The following is a 15212-nucleotide window of genomic DNA, read 5'->3' on the forward strand; positions in this document are numbered from 1 at the left end:
TTAAGACAGATCACAAATCTAATAAAACAATGGTCGCAACTTCCTTTATCCTGGATAGGGAAGATTAATGCAATCAAAATGACTATTCTACCCAAATTGCTTTATCTATTCAGAGTCCTCCCTATTCCAATTCCTTCCTATTTTTTGAGAATAGTACAAAAAAGAGCAACTTCGTTTATATGGGGCTCTTCTAAACCACGTATACCTATACACACACTACATCTTCCCAAAAATAAAGGAGGCCTGGGATACCCTAATTTTACTAACTACTACATAGCAGCACATTTGGCCAGTCTGTCCAAATACCATGCAAAACAGGAAATCCCATTATGGGTATTTATAGAGGCTTCAGAAAATGACCCTCTATTAATATCAAACTTTAAAATTCATAATCCCATAACTAAACACTTCTTATCTCTCTGGGATAAACTAAAAACCAAATATCAGTTACAATCTCCACACAATCCTCTCCTTTCTTTTATCAGAAATCCGGCCTTTTATCCGGCATGGATCTACCCAAATTCTTTTAAAGCTTGGACAACATCAGGCATTCAGACACTAAATGACTTCATAGCATCTAAATCATTCCTTTCATTCCCATCGCTTAGAGAAAAATATGATCTACCAAACTCTGAGATATTTAGATATCTCCAAATTAAAAATTTCTATACACCATTCCTAAAGGAGGATACACCATTATCCCAATTATCCATTTTTGAATCAATCTGTACAAAAGATCCATTTGCTAAAGGTACAATTTCATCACTTTATAATCAGTTTTATGGAGTAGTAAATATTAATAGACCCTCTTACTTCAGAGATGGGAGGAGGACCTGGGACGAACTTTAGAAGACACGGACTGGTCTAACATATGGCTCACATCTAAGTCATCTTCACCCAACATCTTAGCACTGGAGACAAACTATAAAGTCCTAACTCGCTGGTACCTTGTACCCGCTAGAGTGGCAAAATATTCACCTAATACCTCAGCTCTTTGTTTTCGAGGATGCCCAGAAATAGGCACACATTTACACATATGGTGGACATGCCCAGTAATCCAAACCTTCTGGAAGGAAGTCTTCGTGATTGCATCTAAAATATTTAAAAAAATAATACAACCAGATCCATATATAACTTTATTTAATCTAAAACCGGAATGTTTAACACTCTCTCAATTCAAACTTATGATCCAACTAATAACGGCTACAAAACAAACAGTGGCCAAGGCATGGAAATCTCCTACATTGGTACTAGCAGAAACAATTCACAGAATGAATAATACAATGTCCCATGCTAAGATGGTAGCCATCGATCAAAATCAAAATCCAAAATTTGAAAAACTTTGGCATCCTTGGATAAAACAACAGTTCCTGTCAATTTTCAATGACTCTGTCCTGTTGCCATGGTAACAGATTAAATGACTTACAGAGATACCCATTCTAAGGCTTCAAAGAGAACTATAAAAAAAAAAAATAATAATAATAATAATAAACTGACGAGCGGGACAACCTTGTGGACCATACCTCTGCCTTTCTACCCTTTTTCTTCTTTCTCTTTCCTTTTCTTCACCTTACGATTAAAGCTCATTATCAGAATTTATTTGACCTATATACACTCTACCTGTAAACAATATGTATAGTAGGTATAAATCATTTAAATACCTACAAAAGTAACTAAGGAAATGATATATATCTTTAATTTAGGTTTACGTGAACCCAATGTTTAATATTTGAAATTTCATGATATTTACCTATATAAACCCTACTGTAAAACAATGAGCTTACTTTATAGATCCTTGTAAACTTACTTTATGTATCTTTATAATATTGTATACTCAATAAACTTCTTTTGACAAGGAGAAAAATGTTCCATCCTGCTCCTTCAAATTTTCTAATCTCTGAGGTCAAAAACGAATGTCGATTTGGACCACTAATGATTCTCAGTACGTTCTTTTCCTAAGACTTTTTGTTTGAAATTCTAGCCATCTAAGTCCAGCTTGAGAAATGAAGAAAGTGTCCCCTATTTCCTCTTGATGTCATTTGACCTGGAAGTGAAGAGATTGTTTTGCTGCCTGACCCTGTTTGAATTTTAAACCATAAATCGGGGTATTGCATAATGGAAAAACACCAGTGAAATTGTAACATATATACCAGTGATTATGTCAAATGCATCTATGCGTAGTACCACTTCAAAAAAAGGATGTTTGAATAGGAAAACACCATAACTTACATGTGTCAGGTTTAAGATGGCTATTGGTAATTCCAAAATACTGGGGATTTTCAATGACGGGGATCTTTGTCATACCAATGATTACAGCATCAGGGCCTCCTTCTGAAGAAGATGGTGTGTTGCTACCATTGGAAATATGGTGTAGTGGACTGGCTGAGTCATCATCATTACTAATCACAGAGGAGGGACCTAGAAGAAAAAAACAAGTTCTATTACTTCATGGTAATTCATCAAGAAGGAACACACTGGCAAATAATGGGATAACTTCCAGCAGGCCTAATTAGTAAACATGTTCAACATAGCCTAGGACTAAGTTGGCAAGCCACTATATGAACACAAATCCTGGTAACGAATCCAGTCAAAGATTGATCTGCTAGAGTTCCCTTTGTACTTGCAGTCATATTGACAAGTGCACTGTATTCTATTGCTGAAAGCCAAAAGGTGTGTAACACAGTCCGTCACTACAACAGCTCAGGTTTTACTATTTATAAGACAAATATCATTCAGGCTTTTGCTGCAGCTGAGGTGTCTTGTTGGAACCCTGGTTTATTAAATAGGAGCATGGATTATCTATTGTTTGTATGTGATGAATAATAAAGTACTAGTTCCCCAGTTCCTATGTTTTCATGCATAAGACATGGAAACAAAGCTAAGTGACTCAATTATGCACAAAAACATGGGGTGCAGACAAATGGCAGCAGGTGCTATGGACTGATGAGTCAAAATATTTGGCTATAGCAGGAGGCAGTTTGTTCACCGAAGGGCTGGAGAGAGGTACATAAATTAGAGTCTGCAGGCAACAGCTCAGTTGCCTGAAGGTTCCTGGTTTGGGGCTGAAAGTGTAGGGCTGCATTTCTGCAAATGAAGTTGGAGATTGTGTCTGGATCAATGGTGTCCTCAACACAGGCAGATACTTATACATCATACCATACCATCATTGGTCCCAAATTTATTCTGCAGCAGGACAACAACCCAAAACATACATCCAATGTCATTAGGAACTTCAGCATAAAGAAGAACAAGGAGCCCTGGAAGTGATGGTTTGGCTTCCACAAAGCCCTGATCTAAACATTATCGAGTCTGTCTGGGATTACATGAGGAGACAGAAGGATTTGAGGGAGCCTATATCCACAGAAGATCTGTGGTTAGTTTTCCAAAATGTTTGTAACAACCTTATATCAGAAAATAGTATCAAGTCACAGGTACTCCAATAAGTACTAGTATATATACTAAAGCAGCGCTATTGTCACTTCGCCGTATGACAAGATTTCATATGTTTATAAACACATGAGGAAATATAGATGACAGGTGGTGATGAGAAAAAGTCCAAAAGACATGGGATGTGGTTCCAATGCTGGATAGTACTAGTGCACCTCACACCAAGATCCTCCAAAACGTGCGTCACACTCCCCTTAGGGGTTCTCACTCACCAGATGTAAGCATAAAAACAGCCTTTAATATGCCAAGAAGTAAGTTTGTAACAAACTACCTGCCAAGCTCCTTCAAAAACTGTGTGCAAGTGTACCTAGAAAAATTGAAGAATTTATGCTGTTTTGAAGGCAAAGAGTGGTCACGCCAAATATTAATTTGATTTGTATTTCTCCTCTGTTCAGTTACTGTCCATTTTGTCAATTGATAAAAATAAACTATTAACTTTTCTATTTCTGAAAGCATTCTTAATTTACAACATTTTTTCAAACCTGCCCAAGACTTTTGCACAGTATTGTATGTGCTTTTATGCTTTGTCATGCCCTGTATGAGAGAGGGAGTACAGGTGGCTTGCATGCATTTGTGCTTACAGGAGAAAGAACCTAAAAAGGGAAAGCAAGGAGGTGATTGTGTTGCTGAACTGGAGTAGAAAAAAGTCAAGTCACCCGTCTGGCTGTATTGTTTGAAAGGGCTCCTTAGATCCTAGGACTTGATGGACAGAAATACAAAGTCTTTGGTAGGTAAAGCTACCTTAAAAGCTATCTAAATACAATAGAGTATATAGCTGTTTAAGTTCAATTCTAATCAGTTGATAACAGTCAGTACAATAAAAAATTTAATGCTAATTTTTTAATGCTCGTGGTTGCCCTGGGATACCTGCACATTGACCAATTTTAATTGGAAATTAATATTGTTTTTGGAGCAAAATACTTTTTTTTTCTATGGTATCTTTAATAAAATACTCCATGGGAATTCTTTATAATATATACATTGTATATGGTAACCATGTAAATACAGTGAATTAAAAATTTTTGGCTCTGCACTCCTTTTCTCTGCGTTTTAGCACAGCAAAATATGGTGCAGCTGTGCATGGCAATCAATCAGCTCCTACCTACACCTTGTTCAATGAAGCTTTGACAAAAAAAAAAATACAAGCAGATTGGTTTATATGCAGAGCTGTACCAGCGTTTGCACTCTTCTGTTTTTGTAAATCAACCCCAAGTTGTAGCAACTTTTGCTTTTAGTTCCAGCTCCCGCATTAATAATGATATTCATTGCAGGCAAATAAAATGATCGTCAAAGTCCTTTTGTCTGAAATGGATTTTTCTGGATGATCACTTTTGTTCTTCTAGGATAAGGGTGTTTTCTGTTCTGTGCATAAAAATGTGTCCCTGGCCTAAAGGATTGTTCTTGTTTATGTCAATGTCATAGAGAAAAATCAAGCAGGTCTTTTGAATTCTATCTCATGGCTGTAGGAAGTTTTGCAGTTAGAGTTATCTCCTTTCTCCACCAATATAGATTTAGTGTTCCTGTACAAAGGACACCATTTCCTGGTAGAATAAAGATCATCTCATGAGGTGATCAAATGGCAGAACTATGGAGGTCCAGATATTTAAAATAATACTGCAAAAAAGGTTCTACTACATATGTATTTTAATATATGTTTTTTATGTGAAATAAATTCCAAAACCAAAGCTATCGCAAAGGAAAAAAAAAAAAAAAAACACTCGCTAGTTGTTGACTGGTTTCTTAACTTTACTTGTGGTGTACCATGCAGAGCTTCAAATGTGGATAAACTCTGATGTACTCAAAATCTTTCACTAAAAAAATAAAACATAAAACCCTCTCTTTTACCTGCCTGTAGATTGAACAGACTAGTTATGTAAATTACCATCTTTAAAAATAATCACAGCACAAGTAAGACTAAACACACAGGAATAAAGTTCCCCTTTGGAATAATTTACTGCAGTCCCTTGTCTGCAATTCTTAGGGATTAGCAGGTGAAATAAACACATTTTTTTGTAATGTGTGCTTTCCTATTGAGAAAACCAAGTAAGTGCATAACATGCTGAAATGAGGCAGAGATGCTTTACTGTGGCAACTGTGAGCCTAGGTTCACATTGATGTCAAATCGCATGCCAAATTGGCGGCTATTGTCGGCAATGGCACCGTTCGAACCGGTGTGACACCTACTTTGCTAAATTTGGTGAGTAGAATGTGATTGACCAGTTACCACCCCCTATAATGTAAATAGAGAGCAGCTGCCCCAGAGGATGACTTGAATGACTTAGGTATTGCTTTGAACTTTAAGAATGAATTGCCCCACAGTGTTTAAAGCTACAAAGGTCAATGTTGGCTTGTTATAAAACTAATTTACAGTTTGTTAAAGCGTATGTCAAGACGAAAAACTTTGTTTTAGTTTTGAATTGATTGAAAAAGGATTTGAACCTCTCTGTCTGTTCTTGTGACAACGGCGAACTTCCAGATGTGACAGAATTGAAAGGAGAGAAAATCAGTAACAGGGACACAGACAAAAATAAAAAATCCAACTTGGCTTTTAGCCTTCTATTATTCTTCTAAAAAATTATTTGATTTCTGTTTGTGTTGCTGTAGGAGAGTTCCCCTCACTTCTTGTCAGGTAAAACATTGTCAGCAAGATAGGAAGCGAGGGGGATCTCTAATACCGCGTACACACGATTGGAATTCTTGTCGGAAAAAGATATGATGGCTTTTCTGACAGGATTCCGCTCAAGTTTGCCTTGCATACACACGGTCACGCAAAAGTTTGCTGAACTTACGACCGTCAAGAACGTGGTGACGTACAACACTACAACGAGCCGAGAAAATTAAGTTCAATGCTTCGAATTGTTTCCGAGCATGCATAGGAATTTTGCGCGTCGGAATTGCCACAGACAATCGCATTTTCGGAAAGAAACTTTTGCCGACCCAAAAATTGAGAGCATGCTCTCAATCTTTTGCTGGCTGGAATTTGGCCAGCAAAAGTCCAATGGAGCATACACACGGTCGCATTTTCCGACGAAAAGCTCTCATCGGTCTTTTGCTGGCCGAAATTCCGATCGTGTGTATGTGGCAAAACAGAGCCCCATATATCTGTAAAAACCTGACCCTCTCTATCCAAAATTAAGAAAAAATGTTTTGGCTTGACATACACTTTAAGAATATGTAAATACTTGTTTGTCCATAGTGTGGCCACAGATTGACATAAACTCTTACAGTTTCGTTAGAGTGTTCTTTAAGTCCCAAAAATATGATGTAACTGCCAAGATACGCCCAACAATTTGCATATCTCAAAAAAAAAAAAAAAAAAAGCTGTACATCTCAAAACATATCTAGTGAATAAGGAAAAAGAGTAACATTTAAAATCGAATAAATGCAACTGTAGATTGCAAATGGTTGCTGTGGAAACACTGCTTCCTGCTTGGTCTGTCATGTCTGAACTCTATGTGGTCATTGACTACATCAGCTTATAGCAAAGCTTTTGATAAATGGACCCAATGATGACGCATGCTGTTAAATGCTTTCTTATTTGACAAATTAGCTGTTTTACATGAAATCGCCTAAATTCCATTCCCTTAATGCACCAACTAAATCACATTACAGCTACGGACATGCAGATGATGTTAGCTGTGGAGCAGAATACCCAAGAATCACAGATGAGAAAACAATTTTCTGAAAAGTCATTTAAAAAAAAACAGATTTCTGCTGACAAGCAGCCGTGGCATGCCCTCTCATGAATCATGCAGGCACTGGAAAGAGTGCAAAATCTCTGCTTACACTGATTAAATGAGGTCACCTAATTACTTGTCACAATGATCTAAATAGCTGGATTTTGACACCTATTATTGACTGTCATATGTCAAGCAAGTCATTCCTGTGACTGGAAATATTCATAGGTTTCGATTTACTAAAGGCAAATGGACTGTTTACCTTGCAAGGGAAGTTGCATTTTGAAAGGGAATTTTCCACAGAATTTGGTGAATTAGAGGAAACTCTACTGACCTCCATCATCCAATCATCCAAAAAAAACATGATTTGGTATTATTTGCAAAGTGATATTTCACCACACTCACTAAGCTCTGGGGAAAATTCCCTTGCAAAGTACAACTTACTGTGAAGTGAACAGCCTATTTACCTTAGTAAATTTAGTAAATCAACCCCATAGCACCTCCAGTTGGTATATACACTATAGTAATTTTGTTCTTAGTTAATATTTTAGACTCAGCATTAAATTAACCAATTCTTTAAAAATGCAGAACAATGTAAAAGGCTTACTTAGTACCTCTCCTCCCCAGCAGCATATACTTGCTTTTCCTAACTTCTCCACTGCTCCTTCTGGCAGCCAGAAAAGTCCAAGCTATGTAAATTCCAGACAGATATGTAAAAGCTCACACAGGGCTATGTATTCCATCCAATGTGACAACACTGTGCCAAGCAAGAAAACTGTCACATGGGAGAGGGAACGAGAGTCTTCCTCTTATCCAGACATATTGGGTATTTCACTTTGCGTACTGACGACTGAATAGAGTAGTGGGGAACCAAAGGAATAGTGAGTATATGCTGCTTTGTAGGAGGGTGGGAAGGTAAGTGAACTTTTACTTTACCATGTATTGGTAAAGCAATGGATCACTTTCAATTCTTTAAATCTCTCTGTAGGTGTTTGCATGTATTTTGCAGTTTTTTCTAGAGCAGCTTGAAGCACGTGCAGGAGAAAATGCACTGTTTTTAATAGGACCGGTTCACACAAATGCCTACATTGCAATGTATTGTAAAAAAAGTCATTTATGTTGCACTTCAGGTGCTTTCACCTGTATTATGCTATTCAAGTCATTTCAATTAAATCTTTAAAATAATGCACATCAGTGTATGGTAATGTGTATCAACATTAACATACACAGTTCTGTAGTGAATCTAGCCTAAAGTTAAATTTTGTTGTCAGAAGATTCACATGCACTGTAAACTTGCGTCTGGTTTTCTTTTTGTCATGATTAGAGTTGGGCCAAACACCCCCCGGTTCGGTTCATGCCAGAACTATCGAACATCGGCAACTTTCGTACCCGAAGCACCTTGTCCCCATGTTGATGGGGACATGGGCCTCTTCCCAACAACCCTGGGCTGTGGTTGTGGGGGTCTGCAGGCAGGGGGCTCATCGGAATTTGGAAGCCCCCTTTAACAAGGGGGGGCCCAGATCCTGGCCCCTCCCTATGTGAATGAGTATGGGTAGTCATGATTGATGATAAATCTACATTGGGGCAATTTTTTTTTTATAAAGGAATTGTCAAAAACTGCCTCCTGTCTTTATTTTTGGCACTTTTTTTGGTGAATGGGTAGGGGTACAATGTACTCCATACTCATTCCCATAGCGGGGGCCCGGGATCTAGGGGCCCCCTTGTTAACCACTTCAACCCCGGAAGATTTGGCTGCTCAATGACCAGGCCATTTTTTGCGATATGGCACTGCGTCACTTTAACTGACAATTGCGCGGTCGTGCAACGCTGTACCCAAACAAAATTAACGTCCTTTTTTTCCCACAAATAGAGCTTTCTTTTGGTGGTATTTGATCACCTCTGCGTTTTTTATTTTTTGCGCTATAAACAAAAGAAGAGCAACAATTTTGAAAAAAACACAATATCTTTTACTTTTTGCTATAATATATAATATCCCAAACTCAGTTTAGACCGATATGTAAAAAATAAGCGTATATTGATTGGTTTGTGCAAAAGTTACAGCATCTAAAAAATAGGGGATAGATTTATGGCATTTTTAATATTTATTTTTTTTACTAGCAATGGTGGTGATCTGCCATTTTTATCGGGACTGCGATATTGCGGCGGACACATCAAACACTTCTGATACTTTTTTGGGACTATTGACAATTATACAGCGATCAGTGCTATGAAAATGCACTGATTACTGTATAAATGTCACTGGCAGGGAAGGGGTTAACACTAGGGGGCGATCAAGGGGTTAACTGTGTTCTCTAGGTGTGTTCTAACTGTGGGGGGGAGGGGATTGACTAGGGGAGGAGAGAGATCGGTGTTCATACTTAGTATGAACACACAATCTCTCTCCTCTCCCCTGAGAGAACTCTGTCACGAGGGATCGCGGGTGCCCAGTGGTCATCGCGCCCGCCGGTCACTCGCATCGGCTCCAGGCACAGAGCCCCCCCTGCCCCAAATCACCCCCCATGTTGAGGGGATGTGGCCTGGTATGGTTCAGGAGGGGGCTGCTCGCTTGCCCCCCCTTTTCTGTGCTGCCAGGCTGCATGCTCGGATAAGGGTCTGGAATGAATTTTAGGGGGGACCCCGTGCCGTTTTTTTTATATTGGCGTGGGGTTACCCTTAAAATCCATACCAGACCCAAAGGGCCTGGTATGGATTGAGGGGGACCCCCACATTATTTTTTTTCAGTTTTTTCTATTGTCAGCAATGTTTTTTTTTCATTCAGCTATCAGCGGGGAAGCCCGTTGACAGCTGATGACACATCCGTTGATAGGGATGTAGCTGCCCGGCCCGCTTCTTAACAACCAGCTATTCGCTGTGCCCATATTGGGGAAATGTTTGCCCAATCAGGGCTTAGAATTCACTGTGCAGCGTGCAGTGCATTGTGGGGCGCTCGGTGGACAAACATCCTGCCGAGCATCCCAAAAATTTGGTTGATCGCCGAACGGGGAACAGGCAATGTTCCGGCCAAACTTTTGCTTGGCTCCAACTGTTCGCCCAACTCTAGTCATGATGTAGTGCCCTCCTCTTGTTAGGCTGCTGGCTAAGTTTAGTTTTTGGCTTCACTGTAGTCAGTGGAGCAGGAATCTGTTGTTTTTGTCTGGTCAGGGTTTCCTGTCTGGGTGTTTTAATTCTCCCACCTGCTTCTGGGAGAAACTTCCAGAACATAGGGCAGGCAGAGTCAAATGTCCAGTATGAATATTCATCATGTCCTAGCCAATCCCTTCAACGAGGCACCCAGAAGATGGCTGTGGAGGTAATACATGTTTGAGATGCCTTACCAGAGTGTGCTTTCCTCTCCGTGGACGGTTCCAGTTCTCCTGGGGCTGCTCCCCTGGGAGACAGCTAGTGTGGTAAGAAATTGCAGTGTCTACCACATCAGGTGCTGAGCTTAGAGAAGATTGATAAAGGATTATTTGCTGGAGGGCATCATCCTGGAGTCCTGGTCTGGAGAAGGATCTCTCACTGAGGAACTACCTAAGGATGCTGGATGGCAGACAGCCACAGCCTGCGACATTGTGAGTAAAGACCCTGTGGACTCTTCCGTGTGCAAGCGCTAGAAAGGATTAAGTGCCAGAGGATGCTATATGGATTGGGACTGCACTTATAGAGTCCTAGATATATTACCTTCAGGAAAGGCTCTCCTATTCAAGTGATTCAGCAATAAATTCTAAAAAGACATCCCCTAGAATGAGCCTTTATTGTCAGTATGCATGGAACTGTGTGTGTGGCAGGCAGCCTCTGTTCTAGTAAGGGAGACCTGGACACATTCCCAGTAGCCCCTCTGGGGTGAGCACTACAACTATAATTGCTTTGTGACACACAGGGGATATACCCTGCATTAAACATTTCTTCAATTTCTTCCATTATGTCTTAACCTGTCTCAAAAGGCCCAGAGACAATTACACAATATGGTGATGTAAGGCTTTATTTTTTTTTACTAAAGTAACAAACATGTAATACCTGCTCTGTGCAATGATTTTGCCCAGCAAAATGATTTTGAGCAGCCCCTATCCTCCTCAAGCCCTCCTCCAGTCCACCCTCCACCTACCACCACCACCACCAAGTGCCCCCCTGCTTTCTATGGGGAAACTCTTGACAAAATTTGATTGACAAGAGCAGGAACCAATGTCTCCTGCTGCTATAAATCTGCCCTGTGAGGAGGGAGAAAGTGGAGAGAAACTGCTCTCATGCACAGTGCATAGAATGCATTAAGGTAAAAATAAAAACTTCACCCTCTTTTTTTGCCCTGTTTACTGTTATCACCAAGACTAAAAGTGAAAAAAAAAAAGAATCGAAAATGTGTCACCAGAATAGGAATAGAGGGGAACCTTTCAACGGGAACATTAGTTCTGGTGATCTGGGTGACAACAAGGGATTCCTTCATTTGGGAAGGATTTCCTCTCACTTCCTGTTTTGGCTATAGAACTGGAAGTAAAAGAAAGTCTCATCAATGGGACACAGGTGGCAAAAAGAAAAAAACCTGATGGGGGTTACAACCACCATTTACTCTATCCAGAATGAAAAAAAATAAAAAAATTATGTCTGCTGTTTTCATACACAAGCAGGAATTTAATAAATCCTCGCACAGTGAGATCAAAATTCTGGTCTGAAAGTTCTGGGACCAAATAATAACAATTTGGGGTTGATTTAGTAAAAGAGTACAGGCTGTTTATGTTGCAATATAAAAGCTTTATTAAAATTGAAGAAAACCCTAAAGCCGTGTACACATGAACGGAATGTCTGACAGAAAAAGTCCAACAGAAGCTTTTCCTTGTCTATTCCGATCGTGTGTATGCCTCATCGGACTTTTTTGTTCGAAAATTCTGATGGACCTAGAAATAGAACATGTTCTAAATATTTACAACGGAACCAATTCCTATTGGGAAAACCGATCGTCTGTATGCTGTTCCGACGGACCAAAAACGACGCATGCTCTGAAGCAAGTACGAGACGGAAGCTATTGGCTATTGAACCTCCTTTTTCTAGATCCATTGTACGTCCTGTACGTCACCGCGTTCTGGACGGTCGGACTTTGGTCGGACTTTGGTTTGACCATGTGTAGGCAAGACCGCTTAAATGGAATTCCATTGGAGTTCCGTCGGAGAAACCTTCGGAGTTTATTTCGACGGCAAAACCTGTCGTGTGTACGTGGCATAACTCTATGTATTCTTAAAAATGTTCCCTCCCCACCTCCTCCTTCCTATACTGCCTAACCTGCCTAACATCAGTGAGTGGCTGCTGCAGAGGAGAGGAGGGAGCGCCAACAATCGCTGGGCATGAGAGCCTAGGGGTGATGTCACGGCTCCCGGAATTCACAGCCATTGTTGAGTACTCCTTTACACAGAGCTAAAGGATCACATGACCAGACTGGAGCGATTGCAAAGAGGTAAGTATATATATATTTTAGTAATATATAGTATATAATTTTAATACAGGGTAGGCAGAGTAAGTAGGAGGAGGGGGGGAGGAAACATTTTTAAGAATAGTTATAGTTAGGCTTTTCTTCTACTTTAAGTTAGTAAATGCATTATGCACATTATATATATTAACAACTGCCAGTTTATTATTTAGTTGGTGGAAATATCCCTACAGAAGTACATAGCTCATATAACTAGTAATTAGGTTTATGTATTCAAATAGAAGATATCATAAAGACAAATAGCAGTGTGATTTTTAGCAAAGGGAAAAGAGGGGAAGAAAATCGCAAGCGTTAACTGTATTCTGGATATTATTGCACTGACTAAGCAGATGCAGCAACCTGGTGCTTCATTAACATGTATAATGTGTGGGGTAAAAATCAATAGTAAAGCAGATGGTAGATTTATTACTTGCTGAATACTGAAACATGAAGATCACATGGGTCAGCAGGAAGAACAAGACTCTTGACATTGCCATGGGAATCCAGTACATTTTATTAAAGTTTAATAACAACAACCAAATGTGTAGAAAACACCTTAGCTCGGTTAACACAAATGAAAGCTATTAAACAAATAATGGTAAGTGCACATTATCAAGCTTATTTAATAAGGCAGTGCAGAATGAACGCGCTATATGTAGCAATTCATTACAACCAAGCAATTTATCTCTTATCCATGTGAATACAATAAACTGAAATCTATAGATTATTTCACTTTATATTGCTATATTTAAAAAGTATAAAAAAAACGACAGTGATGAATTTTATTGTGAGTATTCCTAATGTTAGCCTGAGACTCACACGACTAAGGGTATCCATACTTAACACTTAACTCCGGAGAAAGTAAAAATCCTCCATTGCAGGGGGACTGCCCCACACTGTCAGGTTAAATGCTCATTTACATCTAGGGGGTCTAGGAAAAGCACTTTTACTTACCTGATCTTCCATTCCCTCAGGCTCCTTGTGGGCAGAGCTTAACACACTCAAATGGGGACACTGGAGAACTTAGCTTTCTAATGCCCAACTAAGCAGGCAGAGGCCACCATTATGAGAAATCTGCATTAAGGTAGCACTCCAACTTAAAAGCAAGCACAGCTTCTTGGCACAATTAACCCTTTGTGCACAGTACACTCCACACCTGTAAGTGTACTTAGAGTTCCTTAAATGGGTGCAACACTTTTGAGGGCACACTGCAGAGCTTGTATCTCACTATTCCAGCTGAGTTCTAATGTCATCTCACTGGCAGTGACATACTTAAGGCCTTTCAACAGTGTTAAGCACAGACTACTTCTGAGGATATTCCACTCTTACCCCATGACATACAGTCTTTATACAATAGGGGCTCCGTGCCATGAGGTCAGTCCTGGTATGGGGCACCAGTCGCTAGGGATGGAGTCACAATAATAGACCCCTTTGCTACAAGAAAACTCTGTCATCCCTGCCAAATCACACTATACACCCAGTGGCTGGTGGCTTCAGCACCAAACACTCCACTGGTTACTCATGGCAATGACAGATGGTTTCTTTCTTCACAGCATTCACCACTTGTTGACCCTTGGTATTGTGCATCCCCTGATATAAGCCATGTTCTATTGTACACCATAAATGCACTGCTTTTAGAAGCTTCAGACCAGGCCTGGTGGAACTTCTGGAACAGTTACTTAAACCTATTGCAGTTTTAAGATTAGTGTATGACAGTGTCTCATAGATTCCTCTATAAACAGCTATAGTTCATCATAGCTTAGGCTTGCCAGTTTGTACCTCTCAGATAGGAAGAGTCCCTTCAATAAGGTCCATGATCCAACTTTCCATGCCCTGACTGAGTGCTCCAACTCACACTTCTTGTGCTCACAGTAGGACTACAAACTGTAGCATTCTTTCCTGTCTGTTCCCATGTAGAAGGCCAAGAGCGACCCTGATAGGCTGCCTCCCCTTGCATTTAAAGTCCATCAAAAGTGGGCAGAGCCATGAACACCCTGGGGTTAGCAGTCTTAACCCCTTAATAACGCCTCACTAATATATACATACTGCTGAACAGCAGCAAGAGGCAGTGTGCACCCCAAAATTTTGCACCTGCCTACATCCTGCATCACCAAGACCAATGCAGAACCCATAGCCCTACAGTGGATATGAGGATGCTGAGGGACAGTTTACTGGTGGAGCATAGGGGAGCACTATTTGCTGGGAAAGCAGAGGATCGACCAAGTAAAACTGTTTTTAACATCCCCTAGATTAAATAAGCAGTTAACCCTTGCAGTATGGGGGCAGCCCCACTGCCAGGGAGATTTTTTTTATTTTCCCGGAGGTTTTAAAGACATTGATCATTCAATTGGGGACAGTCAGGATTTTTTTTTTACCTATTATGCACAGGCAATGTGAGTGCATTTAAAGAGATATATCAAGAGTACATGTGCTCTTAAAGTGGACCTTTCAGTAACTTTTCAAATCTATCAAATAATGTATTTCTGCCATGTCACAATATACAGCAATCGAAAAAAAAACCCACTAAACTGTACTGTTTATTATTAAAACTAGTGACTTTGCCTAGTGCATACTGTACACTGGATAATGATGTAAAAGGCCCCAAAATTTGCAGCCCTCCAGGAAGGTACAGG

The 15212-nt window shown here is 39.9% G+C and overlaps 1 protein-coding gene across 3 annotated transcripts in view; it reads right to left on the bottom strand.

The window, feature by feature from the left end:
* The window catches only part of NTRK2 (neurotrophic receptor tyrosine kinase 2), a 314432-nt gene that overhangs the window by 88743 nt on the left and 210477 nt on the right, over positions 1-15212 (bottom strand). For all 3 annotated transcript variants that reach the window (XM_073633556.1, XM_073633562.1, XM_073633547.1), the window contains one exon: positions 2230-2418. In XM_073633556.1, coding sequence (XP_073489657.1) covers positions 2230-2418 — 189 coding nt within the window. The remainder of the gene's footprint in view (positions 1-2229; positions 2419-15212) is intronic.

This window comes from Aquarana catesbeiana, linkage group LG01, assembly GCF_042186555.1.
Source record: "Aquarana catesbeiana isolate 2022-GZ linkage group LG01, ASM4218655v1, whole genome shotgun sequence".
Classification (NCBI taxonomy): Eukaryota; Metazoa; Chordata; class Amphibia; order Anura; family Ranidae; genus Aquarana; species Aquarana catesbeiana.